This window comes from Microtus ochrogaster, unplaced genomic scaffold (genome assembly GCF_000317375.1).
Source record: "Microtus ochrogaster isolate Prairie Vole_2 unplaced genomic scaffold, MicOch1.0 UNK99, whole genome shotgun sequence".
In the NCBI taxonomy this organism is placed as follows: Eukaryota; Metazoa; Chordata; class Mammalia; order Rodentia; family Cricetidae; genus Microtus; species Microtus ochrogaster.
The window spans coordinates 37,363-58,079 of record NW_004949197.1 but is presented as its reverse complement, the minus strand read 5'-3'; the positions used below and the strand labels follow the sequence as shown (position 1 = coordinate 58,079).

At 52.1% G+C, this 20,717-nt stretch overlaps 1 protein-coding gene and 1 non-coding gene across 5 annotated transcripts in view; both read left to right on the top strand.

Annotated features, from left to right (window-relative positions):
• Positions 1–5,980: 5,980 nt before the first annotated feature.
• Positions 5,981–20,717, top strand: part of Itga7 (integrin subunit alpha 7) — a 20,532-nt gene continuing 5,795 nt past the window's right edge. Inside the window, exons 1-20 of one of the 4 annotated variants that reach the window (XM_005371148.3) lie at positions 5,981–6,365; positions 10,825–10,952; positions 11,052–11,131; positions 12,451–12,706; positions 13,593–13,712; positions 14,509–14,716; positions 14,823–15,016; positions 15,244–15,332; positions 15,446–15,573; positions 15,698–15,793; positions 15,940–16,001; positions 16,095–16,264; positions 17,251–17,391; positions 17,911–18,026; positions 18,441–18,633; positions 19,360–19,440; positions 19,530–19,609; positions 19,708–19,782; positions 19,915–20,017; positions 20,501–20,677. In XM_005371148.3, the coding sequence (XP_005371205.1) occupies positions 6,160–6,365; positions 10,825–10,952; positions 11,052–11,131; positions 12,451–12,706; positions 13,593–13,712; positions 14,509–14,716; positions 14,823–15,016; positions 15,244–15,332; positions 15,446–15,573; positions 15,698–15,793; positions 15,940–16,001; positions 16,095–16,264; positions 17,251–17,391; positions 17,911–18,026; positions 18,441–18,633; positions 19,360–19,440; positions 19,530–19,609; positions 19,708–19,782; positions 19,915–20,017; positions 20,501–20,677 (2,703 nt within the window). In that variant the 5' untranslated portion in view covers positions 5,981–6,159. Of the gene's footprint in view, positions 6,366–10,824; positions 10,953–11,051; positions 11,132–12,450; positions 12,707–12,836; positions 13,036–13,204; positions 13,337–13,592; positions 13,713–14,508; positions 14,717–14,822; positions 15,017–15,243; positions 15,333–15,445; positions 15,574–15,697; positions 15,794–15,939; positions 16,002–16,094; positions 16,265–17,250; positions 17,392–17,910; positions 18,027–18,440; positions 18,634–19,359; positions 19,441–19,529; positions 19,610–19,707; positions 19,783–19,914; positions 20,018–20,500; positions 20,678–20,717 lie in introns of those variants that run through there. The other 3 variants (XM_005371147.3, XM_026778034.1, XM_026778033.1) reach the window with 3 other exon arrangements.
• LOC113455739 lies at positions 16,679–16,780 on the top strand. The gene has a single exon (XR_003376725.1). It is a non-coding gene; the product is annotated as a U6 spliceosomal RNA (small nuclear RNA).

The following is a 20,717-nucleotide window of genomic DNA, read 5'->3' as shown; positions in this document are numbered from 1 at the left end:
CCTGCAGGCATACACACAGACAGAATATTGCATACATAATAAATAAATAAATAAATATTAAAAAAAGTAGAATTTAAGGCGGTTATAAGTCACCTGTTGGGGTGGTGTGAGCTGAACTCAGGTCCTCTGGAAGAGAGGTGTACTGGGTGGTTTTGTGTGTCAACTTGACACAGCTAGAGTCATCAGAGGAAGGAGCCTCCTTGAGGCATTTTCTCAATTAGTGGTCATTGGGAGAAGGCCCAGCCCATGGTGGATGGTACCATCCCTGGGCTGCTGGTCCTGGGTTCTATAAGAAGGTGGGCTGAGCAAGCCAGAGGGAAACAAGCCAGTAAGTAGTTCCTCTCCATGGCCTCTGCATCAGCTTCTGGGATTCTGCCTTGTGTGAGTTCCTGTCCTGAAATCTTTCAGTGATGAACAACAATGTTGAAGTGTAAGCCAAATAAACCCTTTCCTCCCCAACTTGCTCTTTGGTGATGGTGTTTGGTTACAGCACTAGACACCCTGACTAAGACAGTAGCAAGAGGTTTTAACTGCTAAGCCACCTCTCCAAGTACCCACAATAAATTTTTTAAGTAGGAACTGGATTGGGTGTAGCTCAGTGGTGGAGTGCTTGCATAGCGTGTTTAAGACTCTGAGTTTAATCCCTAGCACTACACACAAGAGCTAAATAAAATGTTGGATAATATCTATGTATCTGTGTCTATTATAAACACTTCCTGGGCATTCATAATAGGCCAAGCGCTTTGTGTGTTCATTTGATTCCTAGGACAGCGCTGTGTAATATTGCTGTCATCTCTATTACGCAGATGAGGAGTCCGAGGTAGAGCTCAGTTAAGAGATCCAAATAGGCAGAGTTAGGATGCACATTCAGGCTGATTCTAAAGCCTGAGACTGCATTGCATAAACCATGGGAGAGACCTCAGAAAGGGGAGACCCTAAACTCTTTTCAGGGGAGCTTGCTGGGTGTGAACTAAAGGGAATCCTGGAAGGGGAGGAGCGTTTGGGAAGAGGCTCTGTTCTATATACTGGTTGATGGGAAAGAGTGAGAGCACCACAGGGCGGCATGGCCCAGGCTCCTCCCCCTCCCGCTCTGGTCCCTGCTTCTAACAGCAGTGAGCAAGCAAAAAAGAGGCAGATGGAAGATGCCTGGTGCTTCACTCCCAAAGCTTTGGGGCTTGAGAGAGAAGGGTTAGGGTTGGCTGGGTACCAGAAAAGAGAGACATAATTAAGAGAGACACAGAAGGTGGGCTAATGAGAGGGGTTGGTACTGGGAATTTCAGGAGTGACTCAGAGAAAAGATTAGAGTCATCTTGTATTCCCCTGACCTACCTTGGCACAACATCCTGACATTTTTCACACTAGAGACTGCCAGGGCTACAGACACCAGTCTCTGCCCTTCTTTCCCACATACTGGCTGCTCCTCTGCCCGAGAGCTGGGAAGCAGACACGGGGTGCCTATATCTGGGAACTCCGACTGATCTCTACAGGGTTATCTTTAGTCTGGTTTCCCCTTATTTACTGTGTGACTCTGGTTTCCGCTGTAGTTGAAGCTCATTAGCTTTTGCTGACTTTGGCAAAAGTGGGACTCAAGTCTTCAGAGGATGGCTCCTCTATTAAAAATTCCCCCTCCCCCTTCCCTCCCCCTTTCCCCATCCCTCCTCCTCCACTCTTCCTCCCCTCCCCTCTCTCTGTAGCATGCTTTTGTGTATGTTTATTTGTATTTCTTGGGTCTGAGTGTGTGTGAGGCACACATGCGTGTGTGTATGGAGCCTGGAAGTTGACCCTGAGTGCCTTCCTCAATGGTTCTTCACTTAGTTTATTGAGGCAGGGTCTTTTGCTGAACCTATGTTCACCAGTTCTGGCTAAACAAAGCAAACACATGGAAACCCACAACAACCAACCAAACAAAACCCCAAATCCCCCAAGTAAACAAAGTAAAAAATGAATTTGAAATCACATTCTGCTCACTTCTCTGTGTGATTTTGCACCCGGCTTCTTTCCCCTTGGAATGAATGCGTGCCCATTTTCATTCACGTTCCCATTTTCATTCCTTGTTTCTCTGAGGTCTCTCTCAGAGTTAGCTTTATTGAACAAACTCCAAATTGAGCGTCCAGGCCAAACCTTAGTGCTGGGAACTGCTGAGTTGTTAGGGGTTGGGCGATGACTGAGGGAGGACATGGAGGGAGTGGAGAAGGCTTCACATACTAGGAAGTTTGGCTGGGCTTCAAGAGAGGGGGCTCTTGGCAGTGTGGCCAAATTCCAAATGTTGGTCTAAAGCCAGGGCTCAAAGAAAAGGGCCCTAAGATGGTCTAAATGGCTCCCTGTGGGAAGTGACCCCTCGGTCCTCTTTCCAACATACAAGAGTTTCTTTTGGGTCCTCGAGAAGCAGAGTGGTCAAGCCATCTCCCTCCGGACTTCACATTTAGATTCTTTCTTTCCCAGCCACTCCCAGCATGAGCTTTGGCTACAGGCAGAATTCAGAGGCCTGCAAAGGCTTCCAGTGCTTGAGAGGTGGGTGGGGTGAGTGAGAAAGTCCTCAAGCTGTGTGTCTTGGGGAGAGAAAGCCTGACCCTTGACACACACTCCAAGCCTTTGTTGCCAGAGGGGGTGGAGGGTGAAGTGAACCGTGGAGTGTATCCTCTGCAAGTGCTTGCTTATACGTTAGAGACAACAGCTGGGGAAAGTATGTATTGGGGAGCTGGCAAATAGGGGTTCCATATACAAGTGAAGAAGGTATTTAGGGAATCAGGAAGGGACGGGAGAAAAGGCCACTGTCTTTCTTGGGTATGGACATTTCTCAACTAAAATATTTCTGGAAAGAATTTTAGACGGACAGAAAATTGCAAAAGTAGTGTGCAAAGGCCTGAGGACCTTCTGCTCAGTTTCCTGAACATGCAGTTGCACTATGACATCAAAACCCTGAAGCTGACATCGGTACAATGCCATTAACAATCCGCAAGCCTTATTAATTTTTAAATAAGTCTTTAAAAAACCCCAAACTCGTCATGTACGTATGTATTCATTTGTGCTCGAGGACTGTGCAATTTTACCCCCGTATAGATTCCGCCTCCACCACAGTACATAGCCTACAACTGTGAAGGAGCTGCCCTGATCTGCCCCTTGATACTTGGATTCACCCCCCTCCCCGGCAGACACTCATGTGATCTTTATCTGTATCTTGTCATTTTGAGAATGTTATATCAATGTTATAATGCAGTATTTTTGTGTACGCGGTGTTGGGAATCATAATCATGTGTGCTAGGCAGGGACTCCTCCACTGAGCTGGGCCCCTTCCCTGAGCTCGGCTGGATTTTAGGTTGACCTCACACTAAAGATCTTGCCTATGAGGGCTTGGATTGAAGGAGTGCAGTACCGTGTCCAGCTTTGAGTGTTGCTTATTATTTTTACTAATTTCTAAACTCTTTTTTTTTTGAGACAGGGTTTCTCTGTAGCTTTGGGGCTTGTCCTAGAACTAGCTCTTGTAGACCAGGCTGGCCTCGAACTCACAGAGATCCTCCTGCCTCTGCCTCCCAAGTGTTGGGACTAAAGGCGTGCGTCTAAACTCTTGACTCAAAGACAAGACGTTTTCTGGCAGGATGTTTAGGGTCGACCTTCCCTCCCTCTCTGGGTTTCTCCAGTTTCCTTATGTCTGTTCACCTACAGTGTAGCTCAGCACTGCAACACTCTGCTCAGGATTATCCCTGGGGAAATATATTTGTCTTCATTACTAAGCTGGTCCAGTACTCTTGTGTGTTCTTTCCCTCTCTTGCCCCACTATTTATAGCCAGGCTAATTTTGGGTGACCAATCTCTCTTATTTTCTGCTTCTTCCTCCTGTGGCGGGTGAGGTGACTTCTCAAATATTTGGGCAGAGGAGGTCAGAAGCAGATTCTTGGCATCTGATTTCAGCCTCCGATTTATGGGAAGCTGGTGGAGCGCAGGGGAGTGCAGACCAGACCGAGGCAAGCGAAGCTGCAGGTGCAGAAAGGAAGGCAGCTGGGGCTCTAAGGAGGCTTTGACCTGAGTCAGAGAGAGGCGTGGGGAGGAGCCATCAGCACTGGGCTCCATCCCAGTTTTGCTCCTCTGTGTGTTCATAGCATCTCTTTTCGGCTGACCGGGGCTCTGAGACACAGCACGCTGGAGAGGAAATGCCCAGGGACACTGAAGGGAGAACCCTGGTAGAGCCAGCCTTGCATATGTGTCTGTCCATAGCAGCTGTTTAGAGGGATGCTGCAGCCCTGCAGAGCATAGAGAAAATGCCCAAACTAAAGCCGGGCGATGGTGGCGCACGCCTTTAATCCCAGCACTAGGGAGGCAGAGGCAGGCGGATCTCTGTGAGTTCGAGACCAGCCAGTTCCTTTTTCTCTGCTGAAGAAGTATCACCCGAACACAGGAGAGAGATGTGAGGACATAGCAAAGGGAAGAAGAGAGTTCGCAAGAATATGAGGTATTCGAAGGGCAGAGACAATAGTGAAACGAGAGGTGGTCTTGAGAAAGGTCTCAAGAGTGACGTACGCAAGAAGGGGTGGGGTGGGGTGGTAAAAATAGGCCTTCAAAGTAAGCGTCAGAGTGCCATACACAAGACCAATGCCTGGGAAGAAAGAGAAACCAGCGGGCGAAGTGGGAGGCTGTGAGGCTACCATTTTGCCAAATTATTTCCCATCTAGTCCCTGGCACTATTTCTTGATTAGAGTTATAAATAGCAGAGAGATGGGAAAAAAGTCCCCTCCCTTTCTGTCTATCCCAGAGTGGGGGAAGGGAAAGGAAGCTAGGTAGGCCTTTGGGTCTCTGTGAAGAACTCTTCTTGTTTTTGAGACAGGGTCTTTTGTGGCGATCTCTTTTCTGATGCCCAACTCCTGCCTGAACCAGCCCAAAACCCTGTGCCCCCTTTTGATTTATTTATTGACACACCATCTCACTTTGCAGCCCTGGCTGTGTAGACCAGGCTGGCTTCCTTGGGTCTATTCTGTGCTGAGGTTACTTACAGGTGTGGGCCACAAAGCCTCCCTTCCATTTCCCCTCTTTATTTTGAGACAGGGTGTCACTCTGTAGCTCTGCCTGGAGTGCTCCATGTAGACCAAGCTGGCCCCAAAGAGACAGGGATCTGCCTGCCTCTGCCTGCCGAATGCTGGCGTTCATAGACGTGCCCCACCCTGCCCAGGTTGCCATCCCTTCTCGTTATGCGGGAAATACCCAGTCCCTGGGGAGATCTGATAGCAGAACACTCCCTTTCTATGACTTTGTCTTTCATCTTTATCCCCCTTGACCCCCTCTTCCCTCTCCACAGTTGAATCTGCATTTCTTATTTTACTCATTTTTTCTTCCTTCCCTGCCGACTTTGAGCTAACTCTTCGCCTTCCTCTCGCGCTCCTTTCTTTTCTTTTTTTCTCTCTTTCCATTCGTCCCAGTCTCCACACCTGGTGAGTGTCTTTCTCTCTGAGCCTTTGCTTCTCTCTGGTCCCGAGAACGCTCTGGGGCACAGGGAGCGGTTTGATTCCTAGAGCCTAAGAGGTGTGCTTTGCTAGTCTGGGGAGTCTGTAAAGGAGCACGCCTGATCGAGGCGCAGGGACCCTCTGCTTTCCCTTCCTTTGTTTTGAATCTGCGCGTTTGTCTCCTCAGGTAGCCAGTCCTTCAGCCTCCTCCCAGTTCTCTATGACCCTTTTCTCTTCAGCCTTCTCTCCTGCTGCACTTCTCTCAGCATGCTCGACCTCAACCTCCAACTTTTTTTGGGGGGCGGAAGGGTGAGGAAAGGGAGGAGTACACTGTGAAAGGGTGGGGCGGCAGGGTGCTAGGTAGGGGTTACGGCAGGTGGTAGACCAGTTTCCACCGGGGCTGAAGTTCTGGGCATCCCGGGTGGTGCGCAGGTTCTCCGCCAGCTGCAGAGGCAGGGGGCGGGGCAGGGGCGGGGCCTGGGCGGCATCCTGGAGAGGAGGCGGAGCCGGAGCGCACGCCGGCGCTCCCACTGCAGTGGTTGTAGTTAGCAGGTCCTGGGGCAGCGGAGAGGAGGTCTCAAGAGGGGTGCCGAGGTGATTGGAAGATTGGAAGACTCTTGAAAGACCAGATAGATTTCGGAAACCAGAAACACTCCTGGGGAAAACCGGGGGCTCTAGGCGCGCACGATTTCTTGGCACTATCAGGGAGCGCTTGCAGGGTTGGTTCCATGGGCAGGATTCCGAGCTGCGATTCCCTCCGGCCCCCTGGGATTTGTTACCTTCTTAGTTCCTTGTTCGCCGGTATGCTCTTACCACGGACTGTCGCCTTCAATCTGGATGTAATGAACGCCCTGCGCAAGGAAGGCGAACCTGGCAGCCTCTTCGGCTTCTCGGTAGCCCTGCATCGACAATTACAACCCCAACCCCGGAGCTGGTGAGTCTCCATACCAGCCCAGAGTCCCCAGGCTCAAGCCTTGGGCTACCCTTCTCCCAACTCCCTATCTACCTGTCTCTCAGACTTTCAATAGTGCTCTGCCCACAGGTATCTCACACTCTAACCTGAAAGCTTGCCTGGTCTTGTCCAGATCCCCAGACACAGGATCTTGCCTTGGGGATGAGTTGGAGAGCAATGGTCTTGCCAGAGACTCCCTTTCCTCTGCCTTTCCCTTCAGGGTGCATCCTTGCTCCTCTTCTTCCTCAGAGCGGCGAGCTGCATAGGGCGAAAGGAACGGGCAGGGCAGAGAGGATGAGGGTGCTGTGGGAGGAAGAGAGAGAACAACTAGGTACTGCCAGAGCATCCCCTTGAGATGGAGTGAGGGCTGCTGGACCCTGGGAGGCCAGGACTGATGCGGCTCAACACAGCAGGGAGGCTATAGGAAGACCGAGGGGGGCCTGGCAATCTGCAGTGATGGTTTGGTCAGAAACAGTGGCAGGAAAACAGAGACTCCGAGTAGTAGCAAGGGATGGTGGCAGCTGTCACCACTGCTGCGAGAAACAGCAGCAGCAGCAGCAGCAGCAGCAGCAGCAGCAGCAGCAGCAGCAGCAGCAGCAGCAGCAGCAAGATCCAGTAAAGATGCCAAGTTGCTTCTTGTCCTCCTCAGGGAATGTCCAGCTCCAGAAATCTCAGTAGTGGGAAAAGACAAGCAGGAGTGTGATGAAGAGGACAGTTGTCATCTTTTCAGGGCTCCTGGTAGACAGATACATTTGCAGCTGATTGCGTTTCCATACCCTTGGTCTTACCACACAGGAAAAGCGGCAAGAACAGGAGAAAGCTTTCCACCCCCTCCTGCCAAGGGGCATTCCCCCGCCCTCATAGCCAATGTATAAGCCACATTTAAGTGTCCATTACCGGGATCAATGCTGTCCCCAGGGACTGTCTTCTCCCTTTACTATTGGTCTGGGGGCAGAAGGCAGGGACAACACTTTATTTCTCCACACCCGCTGGAGGTGTGGGGGGGGAGCCTTAATCTTTCTCCTTCCATTATTCCCGTCATCTGGGAGAAGGCTGTGCTCTTTAAACCTTTGGGAAAGATAGGAACCAACCGATGTCTCAAGCCATCCACAAGCCCTACCGTCACCCATCCCTTCCTCCTTCCTTCTGCCATCTGCTAGAGTTCCAGGCCCGGAGGCCTTTTTAGGACATGCTGAACTCTCTGAGTTATTTCTAGGCAAATTCTCGGTTATTTTTAATAGCTCAGTCTCTTGTCATTTTCCCCTTGTCTGAAGGTGGCCCCTGATTCTGTCTCTAGAGCCAAGTTGGGGGTATTCCCAGAGGGGCCTGACCATCTGGCTCCATTTCGCTCCAGCAGGGGGCATTCCTCTGACTAGGGGCATGGAGAAGCTGCGGCTTTGCTCAGTCCCTCTTTAGACCTTGTTTGTTTTCAGTCTAACCTAGAGATGAGACTCTGAGGCCTAACCTTGGTTTGCTTTGTTTTTATCACTTCATTTATTCCCATCAACTGAGAAACGGAGGCAGCAGCATCACTATCCCATGGGGTTGGGGGGGGGAGATTAAAAGTTCTTAATATACACAGAATATTTAGATTAGCACAAGACCTGAGGTGAGTGTTTGGAAGTGTTTGTTGTGCTAGAGTTCTTGTGCTGGATTCAGAGAGCCTGAGAGCAGCAACATCACAGCCGCCCGGATCCAGAGAGGCTTGACAGAAGGGGGTCCCAGGCTGAGCTTACTTTCCTGGCCGAGCAGCTTCCCCAGGGGGCCACTCAGACTGTGCTGGGCCAGGGAGGGGCGGGCCAGGGCCAGAGCTCTGGTAGGATGCTCTATAAGGCTACTTATTGGGCCCCCAGGCTCACTCTGTACCCAGCAGCCAGCACCGCCCCCACCCTCGCAGTAGCTGCGCAGTAGCCCTGGCTACTGTTCTGTCTGAAGGCGTGGGGCGGTTGGATTTCTGGGATGAAGTTTGAGAGGAGAGTGTGGCTGGAGTGGGGTGATGGGCTCTCTTATTCCAGGAGTGGGACTGGGCACTTAGCAATGGTCCATTTTTCCCTCCTTCCGGCCCTCGACCTCCAGGGCAGGTATGAACACTGAACACTCACACTTATACTTCTTTGACTGTGCAGTTGCACACTAAGCAGCGGGAGGCCCTGGGTGTCTCTGTGTCCACCACAGGTGTGCACCCAGTAATGAGTCCCAACACTTCCTATGGGGCGAGCCCAAAGACTGTAACAGATGACACCCGCTGTTTGCAGGCTGGTACACTGCGGACCCGTGCGAAAGCTGGAGTCTGTTTTCCCTGGGCACCATCACCTAGAGTTCCTAGGGTGTCGTTTCCCCCTCCTCTTCCCCTGCTGGAGTGGTCTCAACCTTCTGAAAACAGGCCAGGCCACGAGTGCACTGACCCAGCAATTAGGCAGATGAGGATCTAGAGGTGGGCAGGCTGCACCAAGCATTTGAATGCATTTGCTCACCTGTAAGATAAGAATCCTTATCTTACAGGACTGTGAGATCAAGTGGGCTGATGCCTGTGGCTCTTCTCCTAGGAATCCAAGTGGAGAGTGGTAAAGGTTAATTCCTTCAACCTCTGTCCAGCCTGGGGCCTGGCCTATAGTAGGTGCTATGTTGTCTTACCAATCACTGCCTGACCCAGGGCTTGGTGTATAACGAGGTGTCAGTAAACAGTGGTGAAATGAATGAGAATATATGTCCTCTTTCTTCCCGCTTCCCCCATTTTAAGAGATTTTTTTTTGGTTTTATATATATACATTTTTATATATATACATATATATGTATATATATACATACACATATATGTATATGTACACACACACACACACACACACACACACACACACATATATATATATATTTGCCTGTGTGTATGCACTGTTTGCATGGCTGGTGTTTCTGAAGGCCGGAAGAGGATGCCAGATCCTCTGAGCTGGATTAGGTATGATTGTGAGCTACCTTGTGGGTGCTGAGAACAAAACCCAGGTCCTCTGCAGAAGCAACAAGTGCTCTTGACTGTCAGGCTATCCTTCCTACCTCTTCAAAGATTTATTTTTAATTTTTTTATTTATGTGTTTGTGTGTGTTCCCTGTGCCCATATAAATTTATGTGTACCACGTGAGGATGGGTGCCCATAGAGGTCACTGGATCCTTGGGAATGGGACTTACAGGCAGCTGTGAACCACCTGGTGTGGGTACTGGGTACAGAACCCAGGTCCTCCGCAAGAACAGCAAGTAATATTGACGGCTGGGCTATCTGTCCAGCTGCGTGCTTCCCCGACCCTGCTTGACACTGGCTCTGACACGAGGTGACAGCTGCTAAGTTAAGGGACAGCAGGGGCTGTGGGAACCTCTCCCCCACCCTACAATGTTTGGCTCAGTGCCCCACAGATGCCTGTCTGTAATAGTGTCCGACAGTTGCGGGATTTGCCCCCAGGATGGGAAGAGTGTGGGAGAGAGGACTTGGGACTTGTCCTGCTGCCTACTACTCTTGAGCCTTTCCTGAAGAGAAGGTCTCGGCTGCCATCTGGGTATCAGTTACTGCACCTCACTTCCCAGTCACTCCTGGCTTCAGGGTCCAGTCCTGAGGGACCCAGGCAGCCTCCATTCCCAGCATAGTCCCCCTCTGGGGAAGAGGCTTTGGCTGTAATCATGGAAAATTGTTCTGCCAAGAAAGTTGTAACTAAGAAAGAGGCCGAGGGGGCAATGGGAGAGAAGGGTAGGGGTGGAGGGAGAGGAAAAGAGAAATTTGTGGATGTGGGAGGCGAAGGTAGGACAGGGAAGGGGATTCAGGACATGGGAAGGAAATGGGGTGGTGTTAGCGGCCACCAGAAACATTTCCCTACTTTCCTGCTAGTGGGCATGACTGAGTTTGGGGCTTGCAGAGCTACCCAGTGGGTAGGGTTTTTTGCTGGGCACATGGTGCAGGGGAAACAGGCCCATTTCTAGCCTCTTGCCTGGCTTCTGAAAGTCCCTGAGCCACTGCGGTACCAGTCTGTGTGCCTGGCGCTCTTGCTCCGGGCATTCTTGCTATCTCTGGCAGGATTTCAACTGGACCAGGGTTAGGGAGGAGGGTAGTGTCTGAGGCTGGGGCCAAGCAGGGGGTGGAGAAGCTTGTCGGGAACAGGTGCTAGGGACGGGCAGTTCTCTTAACTGGCGATGCTGGCAGGCTGCTCTGGCTGGCATGTGTGTCGACATGTGTATGTCCACTCTTTCTGTTGGTCCTTTATGCAGAGAGGGAGCACACATGTGACATGACTGTGTGCCCAGGTCTTTTAACATACCCTTGCCAGAATTTGAGAAAAATGGCTTTTATATTTTCTCTTTAGTATTGAACACTCCACTTGGCACTGAGGAGTTGGGGTCAGGGAAGCTTTGGAGTGGCTGGAGTACTCTGGCCTCTGAATCTAGCCCTTGTCCCACCCTGCAGGCTGCTGGTGGGTGCTCCCCAGGCCCTGGCTTTTCCTGGGCAGCAAGCAAATCGCACTGGAGGCCTCTTTGCTTGTCCCCTGAGCCTAGACGAGAGGAACTGCTACAGAGTGGACATTGACAGAGGAGGTGTGGCCTTGGCACGGTGGAGTGGGAGCAGTGCGTGAAGAGGGGAGGGCAGGACTTGGTCCCTTGTTCCTTCCCCTGAAACCCAGTGTCTTGCTTCAGCTGATGTGCAAAAGGAAAGCAAGGAGAACCAGTGGCTGGGAGTCAGTGTTCGGAGCCAGGGACCCGGGGGCAAGATTGTCGTGAGTACTGCTTCCTGTGACAATGTAGAGGCTCTGACGGTGTGTGTGTGTGTGTGTGTGTGTGTGTGTGTGCATGTGCGCACACGTGTGTGTGCATAGAGGCGCACCTACAGAACACAAACTGGATGCCGGGGCGATTCCTAGAACCATTGGTTGATACACGAAATTGTAAGAGACTGTCCCTTTCCTTATCTGTTTTAAAACACCCATCTCTTCATCCGAGCTCTTGTCAGATTCCTACTGAGAACATTGCTTAGTTTCAGACATTATGCTAACCTCTGAGAGAGGACACGTGAAGACAGTGGAGGCCTGGGCGCTGCCAAATAGTTCTGGAAATGCTTGCTTTGTTAAGACAGAATCTCACTATGTAGACCTGGCTGTCCTGGAACTCAAAGAGATCCTCCTGCCTCTGCCTCCTGAGTGCTGACTTAAGCCGTGTGGCATCATGCCTTTTAGTTATGACAACTCTTTTTCTCGTCTGGTTCTCTCACTGACGTACGCAGGAGTCGCCATGAGGCTGAATGTCCCCAGAGAGAAAGGGCCGCTGCCAGCATGGCGCACTAAGCCTTGCTTTTGGGAAGAGGAAATACTCAGAGGACAGATAGTAGGATGTCTTGTTTCGGGAGATGATGACAGTTACAAAGGTCTAGGGACAGATGACTCAGTAGCTTTGTAAGCCTGCGCGTCTGAGTCGGATTCCGAGAATCAACAACAACAAAGCAACGTTGTTGGATTCCGAGAACCAACATTAGTAAAGCAACATTTAGAGGTTGTGCTTCTCACCCTCGCATTAGGGAGCGGAGACAGGAGGACCCCTGGGACTTACTGGCCAGCCAGTCTAGCCCAATTGGAAGGGCCCTGATCCTAGGGAGAGACTCTGTCTCAAAAGACAAGTAGAATAGCTCTTGAAGAATGACACCCAAGGTTGTCTTCTAAGTTTCACATGCACCTGACACATGTGTATGTGCACTGATGTTGCGTGTATGTTCCCCTGCACACATCTGCATGAACACACACACACAACAGCATGTTTCAAGATTGTTACACGATCAGGGAAGCCCGTGTTCTATGTGCTGTCATGTGTCTGTGAGTACGCAGGTAGAAGGTAGGACAAAGCTATTTTTCTTCAAGTGGCCACAGATGGGATTCTGAAAAAAGACCTCACACTGGCTAGGTGATGGTGTTCAAGTGATGCTGGCTAAGGGTTGTCTGTGTGTGCACGGGCATGTGTGTGTCTGCCAAAAGTCTACACGCTTGTGAGCCATTTGTAGGTCCCTAGTAAACACAGGGGAATGACCTGACCTCCTGTTCTCTCACAGACCTGTGCACACCGCTATGAGTCTCGACAGAGAGTGGATCAGATCCTGGAGACTCGGGATGTGATTGGCCGCTGCTTTGTGCTAAGCCAGGACCTGGCCATCCGTGACGAGCTAGACGGTGGGGAATGGAAGTTCTGTGAGGGGCGCCCCCAGGGCCATGAACAGTTTGGGTTCTGCCAGCAGGGCACAGCTGCCACCTTCTCCCCCGACAGCCACTACCTTGTCTTTGGGGCTCCAGGAACCTATAACTGGAAGGGTGAGTCATTCATTGGGGAGGGTGAAGGAGGGGCCCAAGGCCCCCTCTTACCTCAGAGATGGGATTGCTGGCAGCACACGGCCAAGCATGACCACGAGTTCATTGGCGTATTGACCCGGAGCACTGCCATGCCTTCCACCCCCATCTTGCTAGCACATAAATAAGTGGGGTACCTACTCTCCATCGCATGGCCATGTGTTTATCTACATGTTGGCATGAGTTCCCACATGCACGGCGGGGCCAGGGCCTGCATGCTCCAACACAGCAGCCCGCACCTCATCACTGCCATTCCTGTCTCTGCACGCTGCCACTGGCTGAGCTGCCACTGGGTGAGTGTGATGCCATGTTCTGGGGGACCCTAGAAGCTTGGGCTGCGGAGTTGGTGGAGGTGGGGCTGAAGAGGAGGGGCGGGGCTTCCCTGTGTGCCCAGCCAATGGTGTCTGGTCTGAGGGGTAAGCCTCTCTCCTGCCTTCAGTACTAACAGGACTGTCCTTGCAGGCACCGCCAGGGTGGAGCTCTGTGCCCAGGGCTCGACCGACCTGGCAGACCTGGACGACGGGCCCTACGAGGCAGGGGGAGAGAAAGACCAAGACCCCAGCCTCATTCCGGTCCCTGCCAACAGCTACTTTGGTAGGGACCCCTCCCTGGTCCAGAACCGCTCTAACCCTCTGCTCCTTTCTCTTTTCCTCTTCCTCCACACTCCCATCCTCCTGTCTCTGTCTTTCTGTTGTTTTGCTTCTGGCTTCTTGGTTTCTCTCACTTTCTTCCTCCTCTTCTTCCCCTTTCACCTCCTTCTGGCCTTTCTACCTGTCTGACTCCTCACTCTGCGCCCCCTTCACTTGCTGGCCTTTCCCTGGTGTCTCTTCCCCACCTGCCCCCCCCACAGGGTTGCTTTTTGTGACCAACATTGATAGCTCAGACCCTGACCAGCTGGTGTATAAAACTTTGGATCCTGCTGACCGGCTCACAGGACCAGCCGGAGATTTGACCTTGAATAGCTATTTAGGTTTGTAAGCTTTTGCATCCTGGGTCCTGGGGTTTGGCCCTGGCTTTCCTGTTTCCTTCCTAGGGAGTATTCTTTCCTTCCTTGCCCTCTCCTAACATATGCCCAGGGAAATACCTATTGGGCCCAAACTGCAGAGGAGAATTAGGTACATTGGCAGGCCTGAGGGTCTTCATGGAGGAAGACGCAGGTGGAGCGAGAGGGAAAGGGTTACCCTGGTTGGAAGGACAATCTTGAGCTCTGGGGAACTTCCTTTGGGGGTGAATGTGGGCTTATGATTGGAGGAGCTCCAGCCTCGTGGGTCATATCATCATCCAGGATGGAATGAGGTCCAGGAAACATTTGGGTGAAGCAAGCTCTCCTTTGTTCCCTTGTCTTCCTCCCATATCTGTAAAGTCTTCCTCCTCTGCAGGGTTGGCGGGGGGTAAAGAAGGTGCCTTGGATGCCAGTGGACCTCCTGGGTGTGCAAAATGGGAGGGACATCCTCTTCTCCAGTTCCCCAGGTTGGGCATGAATGGTGGCGGCTCTGGTCCAACTCCCATTGCGGTGCCAGCCCCTCTTTACCAAGTCACCAAGCTTCTCTGTTACTGCCTTTCTCTCTGCTCCATGACACCTCCCTATCACGTCCTGTGTCTCTGACCAGGAGGGCTGTAAGGATTTCTAGGCCCTGGCGGTGGCGGAGGAATAGCCCAGAGATAGTGGTAGTGACTGGGGAGCAACTCTCCCTCGTGGAGCCAGGGGAATTCCCTGGCTTCCGACTCTCTGAGAATCACTCATAGTAAGGGATTTCCTCACCTAGGTTTCTCCGTCGACTCTGGGAAGGGTCTCTTGCGTGCGGAAGAGCTGAGTTTTGTGGCAGGGGCTCCCCGTGCCAACCACAAGGGGGCTGTGGTCATTCTGCGCAAGGATAGCGCCAGCCGGCTGATACCCGAGGTCGTGCTATCTGGGGAGCAGCTGACCTCTGGCTTTGGCTACTCTCTGGCTGTGGCTGATCTCAACAATGACGGGTGAGAGGGGACTAGAGGAGTGCGCCCTGGGGTCCAGGAGTGGCTTCTACACTTTGTCCGGACTCCCTTGGTCTAGAGAGCCCCATGCTGTCTCCCTCTTCCACAGCTGGCCCGACCTGATTGTGGGGGCCCCTTACTTCTTTGAGCGCCAAGAAGAGCTGGGAGGTGCCGTGTATGTGTACCTGAACCAGGGTGGCCACTGGGCACATGTCTCCCCTCTGCGGATCTGTGGCTCCCCCGACTCTATGTTTGGAATCAGCTTGGCTGTCCTGGGGGACCTCAACCAAGATGGCTTCCCAGGTGTGACTGGATTGGGGAAAGCAAAGCTCAGTGTGGGGAGGAGCTGAGTCTGCAGTCGAATCTAGATCAGTGGATTCTATAACTCAGCCAAGCTGAGCTAGCAATGTCTGGAGGGAATGGCCGGGAGGATTTAGAATAATGTGTGGAGCTCCTCAATGAATTAGAATTGGGTATGGACCTTGTCTACCATCCTCCACAGCCTCACAATGCTTCTCTTATGCCCCCAGATATTGCTGTGGGAGCTCCCTTTGATGGAGATGGGAAAGTCTTTATCTACCATGGGAGCAGCCTGGGGGTGGTTGTCAAGCCCTCACAGGTGAGAGGATTGATGTGGAGGAATGGTTCCTGGTGGAGTAAGGACTGCAGAGGGCAGGGTAGGGAGGACTGGGGAAAGTGGGGCTCAAGGAGGGGGTGACCGCTGCTCTCCAGGTGCTGGAGGGCGAAGCCGTGGACATCAAGAGCTTTGGTTACTCCCTGTCTGGGGGCCTGGATGTGGATGAAAACTACTACCCAGACCTGCTCGTGGGCTCCCTGGCTGATACTGCCGCGCTGTTCAGGTGAGCCTCCAGCCTCTCAGAGCTTCCCTGTGGGTCTGGCCTCTTTCCAGCCCCGCGCCTCGTCCTGCAGAGTGCTCCCAACCCCATTCTCGTCTTCCCTACCCAATGAACTCTCCACACCCAGGGCTAGACCTGTTCTTCACGTCTCCCAAGAGATCTTCATTGCTCCGAGAGCCATCGACCTAGAACAACCCAACTGTGCTGATGGACTCTTGGTTTGGTAAGGCGCGGCCAGAGGGACTGTGCCAAGGAGGAGGCCAGTGCTGGCTTCCCTTCCCCTGCCCCTCTTCCCTAGCTTGGGTCTGGGTTGTGGCAGAAGTAGGGTTTGGGGTCTTGTTTGCTCAAGAGCCTCCCTTTGCCCCACAGTGTGGACATAAGGATCTGCTTCAGCTACGTTGCTGTGCCCAGTAGCTACAACCCTACTGTGGGTAAGTGGGATCCTCACCCGCTGCTCTCTCTGATGGCACCCCAGAACAGGGTCCTCAGCTCACTGGGTTCCCTCTTCTCCCTCCACGCCACAGCCCTGGATTACACCTTAGATGGGGACACGGACCGGAGGCTCCGGGGCCAGGTTCCACGAGTGACTTTCCTGAGCAGAGGCCCGGATGACCTGAAGCACCAGTCCTCGGGCACTGTGTGGTTAAAGCGCCAACAAGACCGAGTGTGTGGGGACACTGTGTTCCAGCTGCAGGTGACACCGCCTTCTGGTCTCCGAGTGACTTTGTTATTGCATATCTCTTCTCTAGAAAGACAAGTTTTGGGCCACTGTGGTCACACTTTGTTGTGAGCTCTGGACCCCAAGGGACTAGAAAGATGCTCAACAGCCAAGAGATTGTCTTGCTCTTATAGGTGACCCAGGTTTGGGTCCCAGTGCCCACCTTGGGTGTCCAGTAGTGCCCTGCAACTCCAGCTCCAGGAGACCTGGCACTCTCTGGATTCTTTTTTTTTTTTTTTGTTTTGTTTTGTTTTGTTTTTCGAGACAGGGTTTCTCTGTGGTTTTGGAGCTCTCTGGATTCTTTGGATACCTGCATTCATGTGCTTATACTCACGTACAGACACCACACACACACACACACACACACAATTAAAAAAATAAGAAAAGCCTTTGTACTTGGCAGCATATATACTAAAACTGGAATGACAGAGAAGGCTAGCACGGCTTCTGTTTAAAGATGACACATAAATTTGTGAAGAATTCCATATTTATTTATTTATTTTTTAAAAGATCTAGGCACTGAGCAGTCCCCGGTTTGAGCTCATTTCTACACACTTTTGCCTCTCTGCCTGATTTTTTTTTTAAATGAGATGGAGTGTCTGTATGTAGCTCAGGCTGGCCTGGAACTTTTTATATAGGCCAGGCTGGTCTAATTGTGAGATCCCACTTCCTTAGCCTTTTGGGTGCTAGGGTTACGGGTATGACCCACCACATCCAGCTAGTCCTCCTTGCTGTCGTCACACATCTGTGAAGTCTGGAAGTTCACAGAGGTGGTGTCTGCTCCTTGCTCAAAGGGAAAGCCTTTTCTACTGTGGTCTCTCTCATCCTCACTGCTTGCCCACTTGTATGTCTATCTCCCTCAATTTCTTTCTAAGCTTGAGAGTCTTCAGCGTACTGGTGAGGGCCTTGATCAGGGCTGGGACTGGGGGTGGTTCCAATGAGTAACAATACTTCCCTTTCAGGAAAATGTCAAAGACAAGCTTCGGGCTATTGTGGTGACCCTGGAATATAGTCTCAACAGCCCTCAGCAAGCTCCTGACCAGGGGCTCCCCCCTGTGGCTCCCATCCTCAATGCTCACCAGCCTAGCACCCAAAGGACAGAGGTGAGCATACAGGAAATGGAGCTGGGAGGGACAATGATCCCCGTGCCTCTACAGTGACACCTGCTGCAGCTTGCAGAAAAAGCTCTTCTGCACACGTAGCCCCAGTACAAGCCTTATATGTAGGCATGGTAATACCTCAGAGGGAAATGGCTCAGATGACCATGAGTTCCTTTGTAGTCTAAGAGGACAGTGTTCCTGCTCCCTCACTCCCTGGAGTTGCTCATGGTTCTGGGGTAATCAAGGCCTGGTGTCTTCTGAGATGGACACCAAGCCTCTTAAATCTCCTTGCTCCCATTCGGCCAGAATGGACAGCCTGCGGCTCACTGTGTGGTTCACTTGGCAGCCCAGTGGTACCCGTCACGGCTTTTTACAGTCTGTGCAGTCTGGGTGGGGCACTGCGGTCTGTTTATGGACCAGCCTGGAGTACTCTCATACCGTGCTTCACGAATGCGCCGTATGCCTCGGTGACACATTTGATCTCCACCTTAGACGTGATCTTTTCCTGAACACTCTCCTCAGATTCACTTCCTGAAGCAAGGCTGTGGTGACGATAAGATCTGTCAGAGCAACCTGCAGCTGGTGCAGGCCCGGTTCTGTTCCCGGATCAGCGACACCGAGTTCCAACCTCTGCCCATGTGAGATGGGTGGAGAGAACACGTGTCGGGGAGGAGAGGGCTAGGCCTCAGCCAATGGAGGAAGCTTCTTCAGAGGGGTCAGACAGGGCTCTGATTCAGAGGACCGAGCAAGGGCAGGGTCCTGACCAGAGAACAATGCTCCTAGTCTGTGTTTTATGGACATGCCATCACACTGTGACCCCTCTGTGGCTCCACATTGTGAAAGAGAGCAACCTCTCTGGGTTGCTGTTTAGACCAGGTCAGAAAGTGGTGGAGTTAGCATAAGAATGGAGGTCCCCTGACTCAAGAGCTGGCTTGTGTGTGCTGTGGAGGACTTGGAGTGAGAGGAGAGGCAGTGAACACTTGTTTGGGGGCTGGAAGTAGGCAGGGGGTAGGAGGCTCAGATCCTACAGTGAGTTGGGTTCCATCCTCCAGGGCTATGGATGGGACAACGGCCCTGTTTGCGCTGAGTGGGCAGCCGTTCATAGGCCTGGAACTCACCGTCACCAACCTGCCCTCGGACCCGGCCCAGCCTCAGGCAGATGGGGATGACGCCCATGAAGCCCAGCTCCTGGTCACCCTACCGGCCTCCTTACGCTACTCAGGCGTTCGAGCCCTGGATTCTGTGGTAAGAACCTGGGACAGGACCTAGTGTGTTCCTTTAATTTTTATTTTCTTTTTGTGACTTTTTAAAAAGTAGTCATAGGTCTTATGATGTTTTCAAACCTGCATGTCACTGTATTTAGATCATCAAAGTCACCCCCAATATTCTCCCTCTCTGTCATAGTCAGGGTTTCCATTGCTGTGCAGACACCATGGCCACGGTAACTCTTATAAAGGAAACACTTAATCAGGGTGGCTTACAGCTCAGAGGTTTAGTCTGTTATCGTCATGATGGCATGCTGGGATTAAAGGCGTGCGCCATTCATCACCACCGCCCAGCTCCCCCTTCCACTTTTATGACATATCTCTATTAAAGCTATATTTCTTCTCTTTATTTTTTTTTGAGACAGGATTACTCTGTATAACAGTTTTGGTTGTTCTGGCACTCACTCTGTAGACCAGGTTGGCCTTGAACTCACAGAGATCCGCCTGTTTCTGCCTCCTGAGTGCTGGGATTAAAGGTGTACACCATCCAGCTAGATTTCTTACCTGAGAGAAAGCGAGATGTTTGCCTTTCTGAGTCGGGCTTGTTTTGCTTAATGTGGGGACCTCAGGTCCATCTGTTTTCCTGCATATGACGTAGTTTTCTTCTTCTTTATGACCGAGTAAAACTCCATTGTGTATTCACAAGAGATGAGATCTTGAGGGCTTCAGGAACCCACACTGACCTATCCTTCCCTCCCTGATCCAGGAGAAGCCGCTCTGCCTGTCTAATGAGAATGCCTCTCATGTTGAGTGTGAGCTGGGGAACCCTATGAAGAGAGGTGCCCAGGTTGGCATGTCTAGCCTTTTCTCTGTCTGAGTGGCCCATTCTTAAGACCCAGCTCCCGTCTGACTCACCTGCCATTCCACACTTGGCAGGTCACTTTCTACCTCATCCTTAGCACCTCTGGAATCACTATTGAGACCACGGAGCTGGAGGTGGAGCTGCTATTGGCCACGTAAGACTGGGAACAGGTCGGGTGACTTAGCAAGGCTTCAAGTGCCCCGTGGAGGTTCCTGTGCCAGCGGCTCACACGTCCCCATGTTTGTATGCCAGGATCAGTGAGCAGGAGCTGCACCCAGCCCTTGTTCGAGCTCAAGTCTTCATTGAGTTACCACTGTCCATTTCAGGGTAGGTGTTGCTTGCGTGGGTCCCTCTGCCGCCCCCAGAGCTTGGGCTCGGCCTTACCCGACCTTACCCTCTTGGCTCCATCTGCCGCACCCCAGACCTCCTCAGCTCCTCTTCTCATCTCCCCACCACCAGGGTGGCCACTCCCCAGCAACTCTTCTTCTCTGGCGAGGTGAAGGGAGAGAGCGCCATGCGATCTGAGAGGGATGTGGGCAGCAAGGTCAAGTATGAGGTCACGGTAAGCATCCTGTCGTGCGGCCCCAGAGAAGAGGCTTTAGAGATTTCTCAATGTTTTGGGCTCTTCCCCACATGGCAGCGTGGTGGCCCTGGGGTTCCAGGCCTCTGCGTCGGGCAGACATGGCTCTAAGCACACGTTGGTGCTGGGGTTTCAGGGAGTCATCTGGACAGGCCGTCTCTCCAGCAGATCTAAGAGGTGTTGGGAGCTCAGAGGAATGGCTCTGCTGTGTGGCTTTAGCTGGAATGGGTTCTTGGGAGAATCTATAACTTTCATCAATACTTTGCCCTGGCTCGTCCTAGATCCCCTCACACTTGGCTAGCTTTTCCTGGAGAATGAGCAGAGAACAGCGCCCAGTCTGGTCTAGACTGTGCAGCTCTGCTCTGCCTCCCGAGGTCCTCCACATCAGCCTTGCCTCTCTCCCTGTGATGTAGGGACCACTCAGAATCCAGAGTTTCATTTCTTCACACTGCTTTGGGCCCACAGGTCTCCAATCAAGGACAGTCGCTCAACACTCTGGGTTCGGCCTTCCTCAACATCATGTGGCCCCACGAGATTGCCAATGGGAAGTGGCTGCTGTACCCCATGCGGGTGGAGCTGGAGGGAGGACAGGGGCCTGGGAAGAAAGGGATCTGCTCTCCAAGACCCAACATCCTCCGCCTGGTGAGGCTTAGGCAGGGCAGGCCGGGTGGAGCGTGGGAGG